Source organism: Diceros bicornis, chromosome X (assembly GCF_020826845.1).
Source record: "Diceros bicornis minor isolate mBicDic1 chromosome X, mDicBic1.mat.cur, whole genome shotgun sequence".
In the NCBI taxonomy this organism is placed as follows: domain Eukaryota; kingdom Metazoa; phylum Chordata; class Mammalia; order Perissodactyla; family Rhinocerotidae; genus Diceros; species Diceros bicornis.
Window position 1 is genome coordinate 26,773,652 of NC_080781.1, and position 23,586 is coordinate 26,797,237.

Consider the following 23,586-nt stretch of genomic DNA (forward strand, 5'->3'; position numbering starts at 1 on the left):
CAGACATTTGCCTCACCTCTGCCATGCCACCAGACTAATTTCCATGCAGGAATGTGATGAAGGAGTGGTGGTTAGTGATCAAGCTAAATGTCACCCTTTAGCTGCAAAGCCAGATTATGCATGGGGTATCACAGTAGCTTCATAAAGTCTAGAAGAGGTTAACGCTATTGGTGTCCCACTCAGATCCCCTTTCCCCGGGTGGTGCACCCATCCCCAGTTGCTGTGAGCGTTGGCTGCTATGGGCCCATTGCCCCCATCTCCAGAGAACCTCCCTTGGTGAAACGGGGAACTTCCTTGCTGTCCCCTACTCCCCAGAAATCCACAACTAGTGACTGACTGACACGGGGAAGCAAAAGCCCAGCTCCCTTGCCTCAAAATGGGGCCAATTCTGTGGTGTAATTTGTGCTCCAGAGCTCCTTGTGGGATCAGGCTGAAGTTAGTCTCACTTCCCTGCTTCGCTTGACTCCCTGATCAGCCTTCCCTCCACCTTATGCTGCTTCCTTCGTGCCCCTTCACCTGAGAGCTGCTCTCTTGATAACTTACTTGTACAGGAATCCCCCATTTAGGGCTCTCTTTCTGCAGAACTTTACCTAAGGCTAGGTTGACCAACGATCCTGGTATGCCTAGGACTGAGATTTCCTGGGACACGGGAATTTTAGTGCTAAAAAAACCAAGAACATGCTGGACAAACCAGGACCAGTGGTCATCCTACCTAAGGCAGATAGATACTTGCATTGTGAACTTTGCCTCCAGGGACTTGGGTGATCTGAATAACATAAAAAAATTCAGGGGCTGGCCCCGTAGCGTAGTGGTTAAGTTTAGCGCATTCTGCTTGGGCAGCCCGGATTTGTGGGTTTGGATCCTGGGTGTGGACCTACACCACTCATCAGCCATGCTGTGTCAGGGACCCACATATAAAGTAGGGGAGGATTGGCACAGATGTTAGCTCAGGGCTAATCTTCCTCAAGCAAAAAAAAAAAATGAGGAAGATTGGCAACAGATGTTAGCTCAGGGCTAATTTTCCTCAGCAAAAAGAAAAATTCAGTGATGTTCTGGTAAACCAGCTACGCAAAAAAGAAAAAAAAAAAAAGCCTTGATTTGCAGTATTTGCCAATTTTTGTGGGGTAAATATTCCCACTATGGCTGATTTCAAGCTACCAAAGGTGGGTTTCCTGGGCAGTATATTTAACAATTGGCTCTCTTGAGCCAGTATAAGCCAGCTCCAGTATACAAATTCCCACAGCAGAAACTGAGAACTTTCCTAAGCTTCCTCATGTGTTCAAATAAATGGATATGTAGGGCCAGTGATGCAAAATTTTGTTACTAAGGATACTCTAAAGCAAATAAATCTAAGGTCTTATTGGAGAATGTAAATTTGAGCTCAAGGAGAAAGGGCCATAGAAATAGGTTTTGAGAAAAGACTGTAATTATTATCACTGTGACTGCTTTTTGTGGGCATCTGAAAGGCTATCTTTGAACTTATGGAGATGTTACCAGCATGATGTTATCAGCATCACTGATAGATTAGATGGCATTCGGCCCAAATTCTTAACACTCGAACAGCACATGACTGCTGAAGAAATTGGCCCAAATTATTTTGCCCTGAGATTTTACTTGATAGAGGGCTTTAGGCTGAAAATCATCTCACATTGTACCTGTAAGCTTCTTCCTGACTTTTATCATGATGGCTTCTTTAAGCCAATCTGAAGCTTTAAATTATTGGCCCACTCATATTTCAAAGTCATCCATCCCCTGAGGACAGTGGTAGCATAGGTTGGAGCAGTGTTAAGTGAAATGTCAGCAATTATTAGATGTGCTTACAGTTTTTTTCCCCTGCCTTTTTTTTATTAAGTATGTGAGTGGGGGGAGGTGGGGGTGAAGGTTTGACAACTCTCAAGGTGGAAACAAACTTTTTAGCCCTATGTAGGAAGGGGAAACTGTAAATGCTTGGGTTGCTTTAACAAGAGAGAAAGAGTTAACCAGGGATTTGATTAAGGCAGTTAAGATTATAAAGCCTGCAAGAAAGAATTGATCAGTTCTTTCTGTTTACAGTGTCTCATAATCCGAGAACAAGAAGATCACTCAATGAAATTCACAGCTTTAAAATTCAGAATAAACAATAAAAAGGGAATTCATCTTATGGAGTTCCATAGCCATCAATAGAGTTTAACACTGCAAGAGCTCACTGGGTTAAAAGCCAGAGAATAAAAAATTTTACCTTTATTGTTTTTTTCATTACAAAAGTAATACATGCTTTTTATAAAAAAATCTGCAAAAGTAAAAAGAAATAAAAACACAATAGCTGTTTGTGTTTTGCTGTATTTTATTTTCAGCCTTTTCTTTAGGTGTGCCTGTCTGTTGTTTCGATTTTATTTTCTAATATAGTTGTGATCATGCTGTAATTTTGAAGTCAGTTTTTTCCCTTAATATATTAGGTGGCAGAGTAGACTTTTATAAAAATGACCGTGTAAAGTTATGAATGCTATTAGTCTTTGCTGAGAGGCAACATAAAAGGTACATTATTTATTGAGTGTCTACTATGTGATAGTCACTATGCAAAATTTCATGCCACTGTGTATTATCAACGTCAGGAGGGAATGTACCTCTTCTTTTTTTGGAATATAAGACATAATTCATTCTGTAAATGATTTTACTGAACATCTATCCAGTACAGATACCATGTTAGGCACTGGAGAATATAACTATCAACAAAATTAACACCATCCTGTCCTTATAGAGATTAAAGTCTATTCATTGATTATTCATCTATTCATTACTTACACAAATAACTATCGAGCTCTTATAATATGCAAAACACTGCACTTGCAGATTAGATCCATGAAAAACATCTTGGAAAGGAGAGGAACTACTTACACTGAGAATTAAATACTAGAGAATGAATGATACTTCCATATCTAGTTTGACTCTAATAGGCAGATACTGAGTTATACTATCAAGTTGATAGTATTGACCATAGTAATGCTAATACTAATAGCAAACACTTGTATAGCACTTACTATGTGCTAGGGACTGTTCTAAGGGCTTTATATATATTTACTATTTGATCCTCACTATAACCCCATGAGATAACATTACCATATTTCATTGAATTCAAAACCCCATTGGACATAAGGCACATTCTGATTTCAGAGTTGTTAAAACATGGAAGGAAAAGTGTGTCTTAAATTTGATGAACTATTACTATAATCCCCACTTTACAGATGAGGGATCAAGAGATTAAGTAGCTGAGCCAGTATTTGAACCCACTGAGTCTAGTTCCAGAGCCTGAACTCTTAACCAATATCCCAAACCATTGGTGAGACGACACTTGGCCCAGAGGCGTCGAAAGAAAAATTCAGGCTCTGTAAGTCAACTTAGTAGGGCCCAGACCAAGAGGAATAGAAAAGAGAACAATCTGTGGCAATATCAGATGACTAGACAGTCATTGGCCTGGGTGTTCTTAATGGGTGAGGGAGTGTGAGGTGTGCTTGGAAGTCCAGAAACTGGGTTCCAATTCCAGATCTATTATAACCATCTGTGTGACCTTGGTTATGTCATTTGGTCTTTCTGCACCTATTTTGTCATCTGTAAAATAAGGGCAGGGCTGGAGCATTTCAGTGTCTCAAACTTTTTTGACTGCAACCCACAGAAGGAAAACCCACATTGTGACATAGAACACACACACGTACACACACTCACACACACTTACCTAACTGAAACCAAAGTGTAAAAACAATACTTAATCTTGCTTGTGCAATGTATTCTGATATTTTCTAATCCGTTCCATTCCATTCCATTAAAAAATTGTTGGTTGCAAGTCATTAAACTGATTTCAGGATTCACTAATGAGTAGTTTGAAAACAACTCATACAGATGCTCTCTAAGCTTCTCTCTCTCCAGCTAGAAAATTCCATGGCATAAGGGGACTTCTGGGGTGGAGGTGGGGGCTGGAAACCTCAGGAAAGAGAGAGTTGACCCTTTTGCCTTATAAATACTCATTTGCTTTTTAATTAGATCATGTTTTCACTACCCTCAGCAGAAAGTTCTTGTCATTAAAACCATTTGGCAATTACCACTTGAGGGCAAAGATTCCTGTACTATGTTCCATAGCATATTTAGTGAGAACTTAATTGGTGTGCCTGAAAAAGGCTTCCACAGTCACATAAGTATGGAGAAGAGCTACTGACTCTATCCTCCTCTTAGAGTTTCAATGCATATTAAAGGCTCCAAGAATTCCAACAGGCAAGAAACTTGCTTATCTTTATAACCTAGTGTTTTTCCAATCTTACTGACCCCAGAACTATTTTTCAAGAAAGAGTTATTAACATCATACAGAACATTAATGTTCCGAGGAACTTGGCTTGGAAAATGCTCCTTTAGGGAATTCTAGAACTTGTAAAATATTAAGACAACTATAAGTTCTTTTTACTGTTATAGAAAGCTTTCTACCTTTACCCAAATATATAGTTATCCTTCTTGGTGAGGGAAGTAAAATTTAGGACAGAAGCCCAGAGAACTGAGAAACTTGCCAGAAAAAAAGATCTTAAATTCTTTTTTTCAAAAAGGTCTTAAATTCTTGAAAATAACAAAAGATGGACAGTTTTCAGACTACTATGCCAATGAATACTATAGTACTTTCTTGATCATGAAAGATGAAGAAACGGACACTGTACCCACCAACTACATATATAATGTATAATATGTATAAATGCTAATAGTGTGATTTTAATATATATATAATTTTTAAAAAATCACACTACGAGAATCTCTCCTTCTTCTTGGTTTAAGTCGCACAAGTCAATTAGAAGTAGTAGAATATTAAAGCTAGAATTAAAGGCAAACTGGTGTCTATCAGCGTATAAGGGTCATATTTTACAACGTTTTTCTCTTCTCATTTTCTCTCAGATCTGAGATAAAAGAAACAACTTCTTTATCAAGTAGAGATTGGGCCACCAAGAAGCAACAGTGAATACTTTTCTTTAGTAAAAGGCTGCCTCTCTCTACTGATAAAAAACAAAGACAGCTGGTAATGTAATCTTCAAAGGGGTGGGGGGGGAGGGAGGAGGGAGGAGGGGGAGCGGGAGAGAGAGAATAAGATGAAGAGAGAGACAGAGACACTGGGCATGTTTGGGGGGGCAGTTCGTGGCTCATCCTTATTTTTCTTTTCTTTGTAATTTCTAAGACTCAGAAATCACCCTATTATTATTCCTGGTAACCTGGAAACAAATTACTAGACATCTATCAATTCAAACTCATTTAATATGACCTTAGCGGTATTTTCTTCAAACATATTTTTATTTGTTTGGGGGAAAAGCTGTTTTTCTTTTATAGAACACAATTTAACAGCAAGTAAGCGACTTCAGAGATGCCCTGACTCAAATACGGTTTTGATGGCACACCCAATTTCTGGTGTAACTTTCTAGAGGTCAGTTTGGCAATGCACATCAAAAGCCTTACAAATATAAACATCCTTTAACACAGCAGTTCCATTTTTTGGGCATTTATCTTGTAGAAAGAATCAGAGATGTTTATAAAGGTGTACAAAGGATATTAGTCACAATGTTGGATATAATAGTGAAAAATTTGACATAACCTTAATATTGAGTGATTCAGAATTGTCTTGGTGAATGTGGTACAGCCACAGAAGGGAATACTACCCAGCCATTAAAAAAATTACTCTGTAGAGGAATATTTAAACACATGAAAATATTTTTATTATAATTCTGAGGGAAAAACTCAGGTCATAAAACTGTAATATGTTTTTATCCCTGTTTGGTTTAAAAGAAAAAAAAAATCTGAATTCACACACACACACACAGCCCCACCCCTAAGAGAAAGAAAGAAAGTGTATAAACCACATTTTTATAGTGGTTATCTCTGAGTGGTGGGATAATAGATAATTTTTCTTTTCCCATTTGTACTCTCTGCTTTCCAAAATTTCCTTGAGCGGTGTATTTTACCTCTGTAATTAAAAAAAGGACAACATAAAGAAACGATCTTTATTTAATATTTAGTCTCACTATCCTATTTCTCAAATATCCCTTAAACCAAATTGGTACTTTTTGATATCAATAAACAAAGCTTCTAAGCATATATTGATATTCCACATGAGTATCTAAGAAATTGGTGACTTCTGGGGCTGCCTCCATCCGGTCAGGTAAATCAGTGTCTTTATGAGTGTCTATGTCTACGGGCCTGACCTTTCTGGAAGTGGGCACCAGTGTGATATGGTTTGAAAGGTGTGAGGATGATCCACCGGGCCCCTCAAAGTTCTTCCCTCACAGCTCAGAGATTATGGCTGATGTTCTACCACAGGAGAGCCATTCCTCAGGCTTATGGCTTTTCACCCTATTAAAATGCAAATAACCCAGGAGAAGCACACATTAAACTTTACCTGTCACCTGGGTGAAATGAATATAACACATCATTTTCTGAGAATAGGTTTTAATGTGGAAGACATGCGATTCCGGGTGGGGCAGGCAAAGAGAATAAAGGATGAATGAATATACACAGTATCTGAGGAGTAATTAATATTCATTATAGTAATATTTTTATTTATGGTTTATGAGTCACTTACAAGTATGTTATCACATTTAATCTCAATTAAATCGAATAGAATGGCTGCCATTAAGGCGACTTAAGCAGACCAGAGATTTGGAAAAATACAGAAGACAAAATCTGTAGCCTTTATAATTGTTCTAGAACCATTTCTAAAAGTCCCAATCCCTCTCAACTACATACACTGCTTTGTCTTGCCCCTTTTATCTTGGCACCTCCTAAGCATGTGTGATACTGTCCAGATAACAACTACATGTAGATAGTAGGGTTAGATCCAATCAAGAAAATAAGACAACTTCTTACTTAATACATTACCAATGTATAACACAAAGACAGGACCACCACCTTCTGAGAATTTTTGTTGTAAAAGACAATGGCCAACTGGAGACACACATGAAAGCATCTAATCAAATACTTTAAAATGTCTGTGAGCATGGATCTTTTTATTAACCCATGGAAAATGGAAAAGAGAGAAAAGGACTAGAAAACGGCAATGATAGAAGAAGGCCGAAGAATGAAGGGAGATCATATAAAATTACTTCCTCTCTATAAAATATATAAATTAAGTAAAAGATAGTCCAGTGTGGTAGTTAAAAACACAGACTCTAGAACTGACTTCTTGGGTTTGAATCCTGGCTCTGTCATCCACTCACTGTGTGACTGTGTGCCTCACTTTCCTCTTCTTTAAAATGGATATAATAATGGTATCTACCTCATAGGCTGCTGTAAGGACTAAATTAGTTCACATTTGTAACATTGCCAGGCACAAAGTAACTGTCTTAAAACGATGGTTAAACCCTCATACATACTCATGTCTGACCAGAAGGAAATGCACCAAAATGTTAACAGATGTTAACTCCATGTGGTAGAAGTATGGCTTTTTAAATGCCAAAAAAACTCAACCTATATACTTTTATAATCAAAGAAAGGGTGGTATAAATTAACAATATTCATCAGAGGAGCTTGACCATTTAATATGCATTGTTATATTAATAGGATGTTCCAATATTAAATTTTCAGTTAACTAAGGCTGTTCCTCTTAGTGTTAATTATTAAAATATATTTAATTAAAATATATTATATTTATTAATATATATAAATATAGTTAATTATAAAATATAATTAATAAAATTGTAAAACTGGAAAAGAAAAAGAATGAATAGAGGTCAAGGATAAAAGAGGGATAAGAATACTTAAAGAAAGGAAATACAATGGGATGAGGTTCCAACTTGAAGCCAGGGAGTATTTAATGAATTATATAAAGATAAGGAATTACAGAGTCACAGTAATACATAGTGAATTATCATATCATAATTATATGATATCATAATTATCAGCTTTATGAAATGAAGTGCTATGAGCAGAACTAAAGACTCAAAAATATTAGTGAGGTTAGCACTGGAGAATACATTGCAGGAAACAATTATGCGTTACCTGAAGACTGGACAAAATGGCCTAATTGGTCGTCCCCTTCCTAACCTTCTGAATTCACCCACCAAGTTATACTTCAGGATGATTTATGCCTCCAGCGCATTTGGCAGAGATGATTGTAATTCGACAGTTAATTCTTAGCTACCAAGATGCAACGAAGAGGTTAGGCAATGAAAGCTGACAACAACTTACTGGAAAGGAAGTGCTGGGATGCTGGGCCAAAGTCCCTGTGGGCTTCATGCAGCTGCCTGATGCGGTCCTCAACGGCCACCTGGGAGGAAGAGGAGACGTGATATTCTCTCATCATATATAATGAGGAGCAATTAAAACAATGTATCCTTTTCGGTAAGATCTTTTGGGCTTCTAAGGCTGGAACACTAAAGCAACAATTTATAACCCTGGTTTTAATATCCGCTTACCGTATATGGCCTCCGAGACTCATTTTTATCAAACCAAGGCCAAACAAAAAAGATGTGCCCTCTTGACAATGTTAAAATGAGATATTTTTTAGCCTACTCATTGGCAGCCACAAATGAACTACTGCTCCAATTAGTGCCATCAAAAAAGCAAACTCTAAATCTTTCATGAAAGGGTCAGGGAGGCTGCCATTGGCTATTATACTCAATGACTAAAGGATCTCAGAAATGACAGATATTTTGTCTTAGTCAGTCTATCGTTTTTGACTAATGTTTTTTGGAATAATATTCATCGATAATTAATGGATCACTGAGTGATAATTAGTCATTGATAATTAATGAGTAACCAATTGCTGATTAATACTTAAGTATCAAAGAAGTAGAGGCAAGGCTTAAACTTAGGGTAATTACAGGGTGGACAGTGAGATGGAAGAAATTTTCAGATTTCAGTTTTTAGTAGACTTGGTGGCAATGGGGTAAAAATTCTCTCCCCTTTTTCCTGTTAGGTTTTTCTATAATACATTGACTCAGGATCCTGATAGCTTAGTGAATTCTATTCTGGGTGGGGAAAAAAAGGGAAGAATTTTATAGGTGAAATGGTATACTTTGTCATCTGGCATTTTGCCAGCCAGATATGAGTGGTGGCCCCAGGTATTCTAGCTCCATGACTCTGGATCTTAAGTTGGTTCTGAACAGCTCATGCTAAACTAGGGGTTGGTCAGCACTTGCCCGGAGCCATCAGAACTCAAGTAGGTTCACTCCCGTGGTGTGGATCACTCCTAAGAGATAAAACAGATCTTAAACTCATCTGAAAAGCGGCTCAGATAGTCTGGTCTAAAGCCAACTCTGATGTTCCAATATCAATCAGGTGCCTAGCATAGATCCAGAACAATCTTCTTTTTATACTTTCTCCCTAGCCTCGCCCATCTGTGCTTGGACCAAATATTTGGAAAACCAAGTAGAGTTGCAAAAAACGCAGCATTTGCTTCATTGTTATGCACACAAAATCATGAGCAACACTTCAAACCTACCTTCCCAGCTTTATGATCCTGCAGTCCCAGCCAACCTCTTCCTGCCTGCGATATTCCATCCAATATAACACTTGAGAGACTTGTTCCTGCTGCTCCTTCTCTCTGGAATGCTCTTATCTCCCTTCTTTGCCAGGTCAAGGCTGCTATATGTTTATATGCTTACTTTCCAATACCCCGGGTTAGAAGTGATTGCTTCCTCAGCATTCTCACAGCACATGGTTTATACGTGGAGCGCTTCTATCATGCCATCTGTTTTAGTTATACGGACGTGAGTATCTCCTGCAATTGATTGTAAACTCCTTGATGGCAGGGACCACTGCTTGCTTATCTCTCCTCTCCCACCCTCTCCCACCCTCTCCCACAGGATGCACTGAACCCTGTACATAGTAAGTGGTAGCAAATATTGGTTTAATGACTAGTTGACCAAACTAATGAATAAATATGTGTGTGTGTGCGTGTGTGTATGTGTGTGTATGTGTGTGTGAGAGAGAGATGATGGATATGGGAGAACAAACAAGAATGCCCACTGGCACTGACTGCACGTCCTGGGTAAATTATTCTAATCTTAACTTTCCTTATCAGTAAAATGGGACAATGGTATATCCTACCCAATAGAGTTTTTGTGGGAATTAAATAAGATGATACATGTGAAGTGTTTATCCTAGTTTCTGTCACACAATAATTGCTCAGGCCGGCCCGGTGGCGTACTGGTTAAGTTCACGTGCTCCGCTTCGGTGGCCCAGGGTTCGCAGGTTTGAATCCCAGGTGCCGACCTACGCATCGCCCATCAAGACATGCTGTGGCAGCGTTCCATATACAAAATAGAGGAAGATGGCCATGGATGTTAGCTCAAGGTTGATCTTCCTCATCAAAAATATAAAAAAAATTCTAAAAAAAATAATGCTCAATAAATGTTAGCAGCTACTGTTATCATTGCTATTATGGTTAATAAATGGAGAGGAATAGGTTATAATGTGTAAGGCGCCACATATAATACAAAAATGGCTAATATTTATTAAGCACTCTGTGCATGACACTATGAATTAACCTATTGAATCTTCACAATAACTGTGGTAGGAAGTAATATTATCTCCCCACTTCATTGACGTAGAAACTGAAGCACGAGAGCTTAAAAAAAATCCCAACACAAAATCTGCCGAAACTTAAGTAGTTAGTAAACTGGCGGAGCCAGGATTTAAACCCATTCAGTCTGGATCTTGCTCTTAACTGCTATCCAAGAGATTAAAGTTGAAAAAAAAAAAAAGGATTTCATAAATATTTAGTAAGCAGTTGGCCTTTTAATTTCTTTATTTGTTAATCAATTAATTTATTGAAAGCAGACCAAATCTAGTGTACATATCTATGAAACTTTGGTCATCAATATATTTTATGATCCAATGCAAGGTCAGCTCCTGGTCTTGAAGAATGTGATACCCTAAGATTATAGAGAAAGCTTGTAGAAGACACATGCAAATGAATGTTTGGAATACATAATTATTTCTAAACGCAGAATGGGTCATTTTGTGAATAAATTAATCAAGGGATGAATGCGAAAGTTTGGGGGTGGGGAGAAGGGGACAAAGAGGCCATATGGGAGTGGACACTGACCAGAAGTCTTTTCAGGTACTGAGAAAGAAATCCAAAGGAAATATGCAAACAGGGAAGGAGCATGACTATGCCACAGGTCATGTCCTCTGGCAATGTTAGTAGCTTCCTAGAGACCAGGCAGATGCAGCATCTAAGTCCATTATAGGCCCCTGATCTCTGAAGGTTGCTTCTTTCTTATACAAGGAGGACTCCACTGGTGTTTCCAGTGTACACCAATATTGCCAAGAATTTAAAATGAGATAAAAGTTGAAGTCTCATCCTTATAACTCAAACTTAAGAAAATGCATGAGAGTGAGACTGAAATTAAAAAAGCATCATGTAATGAAAAGAAAAACTCAGGAAATAGTCTTAAAATACCTAAAGAATTAAGCATAAAATATTTCTTTTCACAAATTATCTTTGGAGAATAGTATTGCACGGCTTGAATGCACAATTGAATAAACAAAGAAATAGTTTTAAGAAAGAGAAAAACTTGAAGGCACACAAGATCTTCACAAACTGTAGCCACTTAAGAACAAAGCATTTTATTCTGTGAGCAATTAGGCAAGAAAAGGAAATTTGATAAACTTGAAACAATAGCCTCTGTGTATTAGATCTTTCTAAATGGCTGTGTTTTTAACCAATATAAAGTACTATATACAAACTAGGAAGCAAAAGCCAGAAATGATACACCAGTACCTTGCATTCTGGCACAATTAGTTCTTTACTCAGTTAATTATTTGTTCACTTTGTATTCATATGTTAATACTGAAAACGATATGCAAGAAATAAATGCTATAGTCTCTGATCTTTGGAAGCATAAAGGTTGGAGGTGAGGAGTAGAGACAAGTTGAGGAAAGGCCTGAGGCAGAGGAACATTGGTGCTGGAGAGGGCAGTGAGATACAGTTAGCCAGGAATGTCGGAAGCAGATGATGCAAAACAAGGCATTCCAGACTCTGAGGCTCAAGACTTAACTCCATAGGCCAAGGGAACGGCTAAAGACTTCTGAGAGATGACTCAAGATTTGAGAGGAAAGTTGAAGTTTAGGGAGATGAGTCCGTTAGCGCGGTGTAGAACACATTCAAAAGGGACCTGGGAGCTGAGACCAGATAGAGGCTGTTGCAATTGACTAGACTTGGGTGACGTGCGTTGGAATGAAGACTGTGTTGCCTGGAATGGGAAAGAAAGCACAGATGAGGAGGTATTTTGAAAGAAGGAAGAACTAACTGATTTTGGTGTTGGAGCTTAATTTTTGAAGAAGCAAATAGAACTTCTGGATTTCCAGTGTGGAAGACTGGGAGAATGAGGATACTGCTGATGGAATTATGGAAATTAGAATGGGGAGGAATGGCATAAGGTATATGAATTCATCAGGAACATGATGAATTTGACCTAAGAGTGAGACCTTTAACTGGAGAGGTTATGTGGAGCCAGCTAGAGATGAGCAATTTGTCTCAATCATTAAAGGAAGGAGAGGAAAGTGAGAATAAAGGGGGTAAGACTGAGCATTAGAAGGTGAGCAAGGTGGGAAGAGCCGAAGGAGTTTAAACAGAATTATTTAAAGAGACAGGAAGAACCCAATTTCCTCTGAATTAATAGGCAATAACTCTGTTTCCTTTTATAAAAAGTAATACAAGTATAACATCTTTTTGGAAGCATATATCCTGTTTCTACTATTAGATCATAGATCACGAAAGCTTAGAACTGGAAGAAATCTTATGTATTGATACACGAGGGTCTATTCTTTAGAACTATCCCAGATGGGCAGAAAACTGCCATCTGCTCCAAGAGTACTTATAATCTAGTCTGCAGCGATTCTTCAGTAAAAGCATGACAGGGGGAAAAAAAGGTCTTTTTTTTTTATATGTGCCGTGAGGACAAGGACACATCTTTCTTTTCCTGCTATGTCCCCAGTGACTAGCACAGTTCCTGGAGTATAGCAGGTGCTCAACTAATATTAGTTGAATGAATTAGTATATATTTGATTCAAGGATCTTCACCATAGCAACTATATTGTGAATGAAGAATTTCTCTTGCGAGATTCCCAACGCAAGTTTTTGAAAAGACCTTCCCTCCCTCCTTTCCTTTCTTCTTTCCTTTTTGATGATAAAGCTAAAAACAGGAAAGAAGAAAGCCATTTAGATTCATCGTGCCCACAGTACTGGATTAAAACAATTTTTAAAGCAATAATTTGTAAGAGAAATCAAGAGCCCAGATCTCCTCTGAAATTGTTTTAAGTTTTAAACAATAAGATTTGAGAGCCATGAGGACTATATATTATTCTCCTTCGCTTTCTCATTTCAGATGAGTTCTGTAGGCCGTATACTGTTAGCAGAGACCTCCCTTCTTTCAAACCATTAAGAAATGTCTCCACATTCATTCAAAAGATATTTACTAGAACACAAGTTCCTTGTCCATAAAGATAGGGACCTTGTCTGTCTCATTCACAGTTTAGCACAGAGCCTAATACATAGGAGATGCTCAATAAATATTTGATAAATGGATGAATGAAAAGACTTTTTGAGTTCTTGCTGTTAGGCACTATGCTAAGTATGATTATGGTAGACCAGAAAGTGCAATTTTGGGAATACTGAATGGGCACTAAGTCATTCAACTAAATTAATGATAACACACTCCATTCCTAGCTGTGACTGTTTCCCAAAGCTCAGTCCATTCCTCTGTATATTTTGAAGGCTATCTTTAATTTTTTCTTCAAAATTGCTTTAAATAAGCCAAAAAGAGAAGAAAAAGGCCAGATAACATGGGGCTCTTAGAAATGATTTCAAATAAATTTATCTAAATGCAAATGTTTGTTACTTATCTTTGTTTTTTTATGTTTTAATCGAGGTATAATTGACATATAACATTACAATAGTTTCAGGTGTACAACATAGTGATTTGATATTTACATATATCACGAAATAAACTTAACTTTGTTTTAAATTCTCAATGGTTTCCACATTTTTTTTTGACCTGTTAGTTAATTACTTTTAAATTTGTATCTTCACTGGAGGTTTAGGAGAGCCAAGGAGTCCCTCCTGATGTGGAAATACATTGCTAGACAATGTGATTTCTTCCTAATGGCCACGTGTTCCTACTGGTTCTTATGTATTTATCTACATAAATCGTGTTTACTCCAGTCTTGGCCAAAGATGTAACTGGGCATGTACATTTCAATTTTCTGGCTCTCAGTTTCTTTAGATCCTTGATAAATATCCACGGGCATGCAAGAACCAGACATCACACCTACACTAATGAGCCCATAAAAAAACAACTCTCCTTGTGCTGTGATGCTAGTGAATAAACAATGCACACGCACACAAATGACTCTCTACAGTCTATTCGTGAATTTTTGTCCCGCAATTTTGCAGTTTGTATAGTTTTCTGTACACATGAGTCTGTGTTGGGGGAGGCCTTCATAATTCATTCTTACTTCCAAATCCTTACTTGTAACACTCACACAATACATGCCCAAACATTATCCTGGAAACTCTCCTGAGATTTATTACAGTTTCAGTTCAAATCCTTTTAACTAATTGTAATCCTTTTCAGTTAAAATTCATTATTCTTCCGATTCTGATTTCTTTTGAGTTGTGACTCAAAAACCTGGTCTGAGATAAGGGTTGGAATGAGGGCTTGTGATAGGTACAGCTCTACGGCAAAACAACCTGAGCTTGATGAATGCAAAGACTGGCTGAACTCTCTTTTCCTTGAATTTATTTATGCATTTTCCTGACATTGAGACAGTTATGAGTTAAACAGAGTTTCTTGCATTTGACTTCAGGATAGATCACAGGAAAGCAGCCACTGCTAACACAGTGCTCGCTTTGAGTACGAGTATGATTATTAGTTGATTTTTCGTGATTTATGGCATGGATGCTAATGCATGCCATCTGAGACCATCATTAACACACCTCTTTCTGTGTTCCTCTCTCATAGCTTTTTTCCCCTTCCATTTTATATTGCTGTGCTGATTCCCTTCTTTCTTAATCTCTGACTCCTTTTCTTATTCCCTCTTTTCCCTTTCCTCTCTCCTCCACCCACCCCTCCACCTCCCACTTGCCCTCCCCAATTATGTTCTCTACAACCTACCAAAGAGCACACTCTGCTGAGGCAAACAGATGGAGCCTACAATGAAGAAGCTGTGCATCCCTGCCAGACAGGTGAGGCGTGATGTGAACAGGAGCCCTAGCCTAGAGCCAGCCCAATGCTTCTCCAGGAACATTATTCCTCCCATTCTGACGAACTCTTCCATCAACCAGAAAGCAAGGGAGGACAAACAGCAAGTTCTTTGTCCATTGTTAAGTCTTCAGCTTTCAACTCACGATTTCTAAAATGCACCTCGAAGTTTGTTTATTGGTTTTCACGCTCATGCAACTGCCCCATTCTGTGATAATGGAGCCAGGTTAGATCAACATTAAGTCGACTTCATAGACCCAAGTACCTTAAGGGTATCATTAATTTTAATTTAGAAAAGCAGCAATCAACCTCCTATCCTGCTTCATTTGTCAAAATCTTTACTTTTTGTTACATTCACAGACTGTTATGAAAAAACGTGATGCAAAGGGAAGAGACCATAGCAAGCATTTCTTCTGCTTTTTTTTTTTTTGTCTCAGAGATAAGAGAAAAGCTGAATTACTCTGTTTGGATGATGTAACTTGATGCAGATTTTATATTAAAAAAAATAGGTTCCCTTTTAAAAGCTTTCCTAATGTATCTCATGATTTGCAGCAGGAACTAAAGTCAAGTGGCTCTCACCTTGCAAAACCATTACATTAAATCATTTACCTTACAGCTTCAGCTATTTATTCTCGAGCTTTATTTATTCCACATTTGGAAGACATCATTCTCACAAAAATTTTCCGAGGCCATTGGAGCATTCCTTTCTAGGGGCATTTTGGGCCATAAGTAGCATAATGCTCACATGGTAATTACATAATTATGCCTCCTGGTATTAGAACACAGGAGTGTTCCCAAGGACCAGAAGTGGCAATTTGAAATAATTACCAAGGGGATAAAATAGAACTGGTATCATCTGAAAAGAAAAAAAAAAGACAACATACATAGCAGTTGGCAAATTCATACTAAAAGATGACTGAAGTAGGTTGAAATCTTGAAGATAAATGAAAAATAATAAAGCACCAGAAATCAAACCTTTTTTGTCTCAATGGTGAAACCCTTATATTTTGGGTAATAATACACTTGTAGATTTTCTGTTTGTTCTACTAATCACCTTTTTAATGATGGTTGGGAGGGAGAAATTGCTGAAGTATGCATGCAACAATCTTTAACCAAGGAAACCAAGGCTCCTTAAATCCCACACTATCCTTGGAGCATTTCCAAAGCTTCATGACCTTGACTCCTTCCACAGTCAATTTGAAGGCATATCAAAGAACCTTGTCCACCACAAGCCCCTGTTTCAGTTCCCAGCTCTCCTCCTCTCAGCCACTGAAAAGCGCCTTTCTTTTCTCTCACTGACACAGAGCTGCCAAACCAGTATCAGGCCATTCTTTACAAATCAATACACTGGAAGATCTCCTCTACTGTACTTCCAAATCCTACAACATTCAGTCCTTCTCTCTTCTTTGCATATCGGAAAATAAGGTGCAGGTTAAATCAATAAGTACACTTCATGTGTCTTAATAAAGGAAAGAGGACGGAGCAATGCACTTCTATTGTTTCTCGGTGTAGATTTGTCAGAACTGGAGCTAAAACTCGGACTTGAATTCACTCCCTCTCAATTTATACAATCTCTGTCCTTCGGCCTTCTTTACACTCTTCAGACCTAGCGTCCCTTCTCTCCCTGTGCCTCCCTCCTTCTTCACTCCACCTCACCCCAACCCTGAGGTGGTTTGTAAGCTCCCCGAATAGTCATAAGACCTCCCTGAACTATTTTAGATATTTTCACTTCAAATCTAAACTGAAGTTGTTTTATTTTAATGTGGCTTCGCATAGTGCAGAAAACTACAGGGGGAAAAAAATTCCAAAATACCATGTGAGCTTTTATGGGAGAAACAAAAGATTGAATTTCTAGGTCATCACAGAAGTAGGTATACTTCCTTGAGAAATAATCTGAGGTACTGTATGAGATTCTTCTTTCACTAAAGCAAGAAATCCTAAAATCCATCAGGATACGTGCACTGTACCTTGACTTTCTTTTTAATCCTCAAGTGAAACCAAGACAGTAAAGTGTAATAAAAATGCATATAGCTCCAGGCTTTGTACCTTAGCAAAGAGAGAAAAAATAAGCTTCTTGACTTAATATGTCTACTATGAATAATCAGCCACTGCATTTTGGGATCTTGCTTTATAACCATAAGGTATAGCAGTGAACTCCACGTTGGTGGTGTGACAAGAATAAAGGATTTTTTTCTTACTTAAAAAAGAGATTTTCCCCCTATTTTCCAAACCAGATACATGTGTCAACTTAAAAGAAATGAAAGTGGGGCGGAGGAGAAGTTTCTTGATTTTTAGTAATATATTGTCTGCATTTTACCTGAAGTTGTCCATGAAGTGTGGGCAAGGTAAGATGGGGGTCCTAGGCTGTGCAATGCTGCGGTTAGCACTTGGTTTGGAGGCCTTCTTAGTTCCATTCTCAGATGCTTAGCCTGTCCTGCCCAAGTACTGGTTCTTAGCTAATTAATACATATCCCTAGGAAGATCAATGATAGCTCATAGCAGGCTTCTAGTATCACAGCTGTATTTGCATTTTAAGAGCAACTTTAATTAAATAATTAAGCAATTAATTACTCAAATACTTATTGAGTGCTTATAAGGCACTTTGCTAGGAGAGGAAGGAGAAAAAAATAAATAAGAAAACAAGGAGCCTATCTTTAATGAAATTATGGATTAGATATTTACAAATAGGCATAATAAAGTAGCATGGGAAAGATTTTAGTGTAGTGCAGTCATTCCCTGATTTGACAGTGCTTCACAACTACCTGGGAAGTTTTTTAAAAATACAGATTCTTAGCTCATCTCTAGAATTTCTGACTTAGTCCATTTGGGGCTGAGGCTGGAGCATCTGTACTTTCATTAAAGCTCCACCGATGATTCTGACATAGAGCCTGTTTTTTGAGCCACTGATGTAATGGAAAGACCACCAGTTCTGTGTGTCAGGGATACCTAAGTTGGAATCCCTTACTAGCAATTTGACCTTCAGCATCTTATCTAATAGTCTATGAGCCCTAGTTTCCTTATCTGTAAATAGAAATATTGAATAACAACAGTGACAATAGTTAACATTTATAGAGCATTTACTGTGTTCCAAGTGTTGTTCTAAGAGCTTTATAGGTATATTTCATTTAAGCCTTTCCTATCTGAAAGGAAACTTGATGAGAGCAGGACTCGGTCTATTTCGCTCACTGCTGTATCCCCAGGATCCAGGTCCGTGCCTGTCTCACAGTAGGCATCCAACTAAATATTTGAAAGAATGAGCAACCCTATGAGAAAGGTACATCTACTATGACTGTTTTACAGATGAGGAAACTGATGTACAGAGAATGGGATGTTGTGAAGTGTGTGGTTGGAGAGTCCATTTCCTGGTGCTCAGTAGGTGCTCACTCCTTTCTTTTCCTGGGAACTGTGCTAAAAGCGTTAAGAGAAGCATCAATAGCTACGAGGGGTTACAGACTATCTAGATCAAACTAATGAAGGAGGTTGTTTCTAAGCTGGGCCTTCAAAGTTGGGTAAGATTTTGATGGGCCAAACTAGAGGAAACATTCTGTGTGGCAAGAGCAGTATGAACAATTTTTTGGCACTAAGAAAGGCCCGGATGTGGAGTAGAAACAGGAGGGCTGAACAATATCAGGCTGGAAATGTAGCCTGGAGTCAAACCAGAGCAGTACTTGTCTGTCAGGTTTAAGAATAGAGACTTCGTTTAGTTGTTCATGGGAAGGCATTCAAATATTTTTTAAATAATTGATTACTTTAAAATTTTACATTTATTTATTTTTAATGCATTTACGTGATAACACAATTCAAGAAAAACAACAACAAAAAATCTTTAAAAAGTGAGTCTCCCTTTTGCTGTGTCCTTCTAGCCATCTTGCTCCACACCCTGGTGGCAACTACTACTAACATTTTCATAGTCTACAGTAATTTTTTTAAATAAAGAAATAACATGGTCAGAGTGATGTTTTAGGATGAACTGAAGCGTGGAGAAAGTAAAACAAGGATAAGCTACCAGAAAAAAAAAAAACACAACAACAAGAGATGGTAGGATAGGATATGATGGCTTAAATGTCAGGGTACTAGAAAGAAGGAGGGGTCAAGGAAACCTCAGACGTTTATCCTGGGTGATGAGGAGATGTGTGAAAATCAGGGGGAACCACCGGTGTGTTGGGGCATGGTTTGATATGACAACCCAAAGCAGTATACCAAAAACGGTTGAACAAAGACTGGACGGAATGATGGAAAAATTATGAGGGAGGTGGTGGTAAATTCTCTTCAAAGCCCCTCACATCATTCATCCTGATGGTTAGCAGGATTCCTATTATGGCCTGGGCAGAAATACTATATTTTACTAAAAAATAAAGAAGACCTGTAAAGCATTTAACAGCATCTGCTACAAGGTAAGCACTGAGTAAATGGGAGCTGTTATTTATTTGTGTTAAAAGGTGGGTGTCAGAGCAGAATAGGAGTGGGTGAATCTGGCAGACACATCTCTGGGGGAAGTTCCATATCCAGCTTGCCTCTTTTATGATAAATACTCATGTTGGCCAGTTGGGAATAGCTAGGTGATTTCTATCCTTTAGCAGGATCTAAACAAGTCTAGAGCGGAGAGTATGAGAGGTGAGCTCAAGGATCAATGATTCCCCAAGTATTTTCAAGAGCTGTTATATACACTGTACTTCGTGTTCATCTTGGCAAAGATGGAACATGAGAAATTCCAACTCTCCAGAACCTTGTGTCTTGTGAGAAGAAGACTGCACATGGGACAAATTAGCAACTCTTTAAACGCTAGTCTGTGTTACTGACCAATAAGAGCATTATGAATTTCTAGAAGTGAGAAAGCAACGAGGCCTGGAGCAACCTGGGAGGCTTCAGGAAGGTGGTGACAGAACACCATGGACCTAGATCAGACCCAGAGTCTACGTACCTTAGCATCTCACGTCCATTGAGGAGTATTTTTTGAACAGGCATTTTATATGTCATTAGTGACATAATCTTAATGAATCAGAGATTCCCGAGATTTCAAATAGTATCACTTATACAGTCAGTTTTTTCTTTTATTTTGGTAAGCAACAATTGATCAGTCCCCTTCCTTCTTTTAGTCATCTCACATTTGTTTACAAAGAGCTTTCAAAACAATAGTGATTAGAATGTTTTTTTTTGTCTTTTCCTATGTCATAATTTTTAACGGTTATGTGAATATAGACGGTTGGATATAAAAGCACTGAATGATTTTGTGTTTAGATCAAAGTAGTGGATTTTGCATGAGTAAAGAGCTGGTATCACTGCCGCTTCTACATGAAAATGATTTCATTGCACTGATAACAAACTTTCTTGTAGACTTTTCCAAAGTAACGTTAAACCTCATACATAGAACTTGGAACACCTAGTCCTTGATCTAGGATTGAACACACATTTCACATCTTGGAGAAAACTTTTTTTTTATTTTGGTTAGCTGATCTTTTTCTCCCTTCAAGCATTAACCAGTTAAATTCCCTGAAGGCTAAAGCATCTATTGGATGGTTCAAAATGTATACGTAGCGCTAAAAGTTTGCTTTTGTTGTGTTATTTTTTAGTATAAATCCCAAAAAGAAAAATATGTTCTTGCATATGAAAGTATGCTGCAGTAAATTTTTACTGATTTCACTCTAATTTTGAACTTTTAATATTTCAATCCAAGCTGACACTGATATTCAACTTTGTAACATATAGAAAAGAAAGAATTCAGCAGAGTAAACTTCCAGAGTAAACAAATCTACAGTCCAAGGATATTTAAACAGATCAGAAACAAACCAGTACTTTTGAAATAACCAGTACTTCATAAAGCAATTTATATGCTAACTGCAGATGATTCTTATCTTGTCACCAAAGCAAAGTCTTTAAGGACTTTAAATACTAAATAGTATGCAAATTAATTTAAATTTTCATCTTAAAAACATAATTTTAAAAAATTCAGGATTTAGATGTTTCACTAATTCAATCTAGTCTTTCTCTCTAAAAGTTAAATGAGTTGGATGAAAACTCAATACCAAGTATTGACAGATGTAAATAAGAACAAAAAACTCATTATTAAGAATTTATGAAAAACAAAAGGTTTTCATGACCTCTCTCAGTACATATGTGCACAGAAGATATGTATCTTTATCTACAGAGCAAGGTGTCTCAACTTCGGCACTATTGACATTTTGGCCTGGATAATTCTTTGTCGTTCTATCTTGTGCATTAGAGGATGTCTAGCAGGACCCCTGACCTCTACCCACCAGATGCCAGTAGCACTGCCTCCCAGACATTGCCATGTACTCTGGGGGGCAAAAATTGCCCCTGGTTAAGAACCAGTGGTCTATATTAACCGTCATTCTCTACTTCATACACACGAAGTGGATGTTTGAGATAAGAGCTGAGTTTCAGTCTATGACTCTAACTAGTGGGGAAGGAAAATTAACAGTTCAAAGTTATATACAGACTATCCTCAGATCTGCCCAATTCAGGACCCCTCTAATTGGCAGTCTTGGCTCCAGAGCTTGCCATTGGGCTGGCACAGACTTCAGAAGACTTGCATTGTGATCTAATGGCTCCCCCTGCCCAATCCTGCTTCCTTCCCTTTTTCTTCACATGTGTTAGTCTCCCAGAAATCTGCCTTGGCACTTGCTTCCCAGAGGACCCAACCTGCAACACCAATCAATCAATCAGAGCATTCCATTCCCTTAGCCAGATGGGCACACAACTCTATTTTGGCCATTGAGTTAGCCCCAGGCAGTTTTTAAACTCTTGGGCAAGAGTAGTTCTCTCTTTTCTGCTGGGGATATTGAGGATGCTAAGAGGACAGCAGGGGGGCCTACAGTAGTGTGGCTGCCTGAAACCACTACCACCACCCTTTTTTTTTCTTGACTAATCTGAGTTGAGTTTTCTGTCACAGCCAAGAGTCCAACCTAATATACTTTATAATAAAAGGGAAACTACAGAAACATTTAAGAAAATTAACATGGAGCCTAGAAATTGTTATAAATGAACTCATCACAGTAACTATTAAGAGCTAGGTATACAAGTTGTTCAAGAATTACAAAGCGTTCCGCCTTCTTAAATCTAAAGACACTTCATAAACAGGTGGGAGAGGGCAGAATTATATCCATTATAGTATAATTATTTTACCAACTGCTGCATTAATTCGCTGAAGATTTTCTCCAATCTCATCTTGGAGAAATAATGGATATGGAATACAAGATAGTAGTTGCTACAAGGTCATCAGTGCACATTAGTTCCTATTTCCTATCATGAGGCTTCCTGCAAACTTGGGTGGACTCCTACCCAATACACCTCACCTTTTCCTATTTCCCATTCCTTGTTGCTAATATCAGGAAAAGAAAACATTTACACAAGTATAATATTTGATTTGAACCAATCTCTCAGGCTTGAGAATATTCCAATGACATGTGTGCTTAAATTTAAGACTGTGAAGTATGCCCATTTCAGTACTTTTTTTAATAGAAAGATTTGTTTGAAAACTCACAGCCACATTTGTCCACTCAAAGTTTTTTAACAGCTTCCTTTGTGAAAAGCGACATTTACCAGAGCTGCTGGGGATCATTAGTGGGAGCTGGATCTTCAAAGGAGCTTCTGTGTTAGGAAAAAGTACTTGGACATTTTAGCTAAGCTGCTGACCACCTGGGATTTGGTCATTTGAAAGGGTGTTAGTTTTCAGTTTTTTTAGATTGCACATACAAGAGATATTATACTGTATTTGTCCTTCTCTGTTTGACATATCACTTAGCATAATGTCATCAAGGTGCGTCCATATTGTTGCAGATGGCAGAATTTCTTCTTTATCATGGCTGAATAATATTCCATAATGGGGGGTGGGGGAATGGGAGAGATGCTGTTTAAGGGTACATACTTGCAACCAATAGATAAATAAGTCCTGGAGACCTAATACACGGCACAGTGATTACAGACAACAAAATTGTATTATAAACATTAAACTTGCTAAGAAACTAGATTTTAACTGTTCCCAACGCTAGAAGAAATGATCATTATGTGATGCGATAGAGGTGTCAGCTAACGCTACTATGGCAATCATATTGCAATATAAATATATGAAATCAATATGTTGTACACCTTAAAGTTACACAGTGTCGTATGTCAAATACAACTCAATAAAAAAAAGAAAAAAAAAGAAAGAGTATTAGTTGTTGATAGACCCTAATAGATACCCTCTATGCCTTTTTAAAAAAATACATCCTTTCAAGAGATTTGCATTATGGGCTCTCTATTAAGATGAGGCTTTGCGTAACTGTCCCTTTCACTCTGTCTAGGAGAAGGCGCCTTACATTTTCTACCATCAAGTTTCCAGCACTAACTATCTGCCACGACACCAAAATATTCCTCACCTCTT

The 23,586-nt window shown here is 37.9% G+C and overlaps 1 protein-coding gene across 3 annotated transcripts in view; it reads right to left on the reverse strand.

Annotated features, from left to right (window-relative positions):
• The window catches only part of DMD (dystrophin), a 743,617-nt gene that overhangs the window by 212,225 nt on the left and 507,806 nt on the right, over nucleotides 1-23,586 (reverse strand). For all 3 annotated transcript variants that reach the window (XM_058535613.1, XM_058535611.1, XM_058535612.1), the window contains exon 16: nucleotides 8,182-8,260. In XM_058535613.1, coding sequence (XP_058391596.1) covers nucleotides 8,182-8,260 — 79 coding nt within the window. The remainder of the gene's footprint in view (nucleotides 1-8,181; nucleotides 8,261-23,586) is intronic.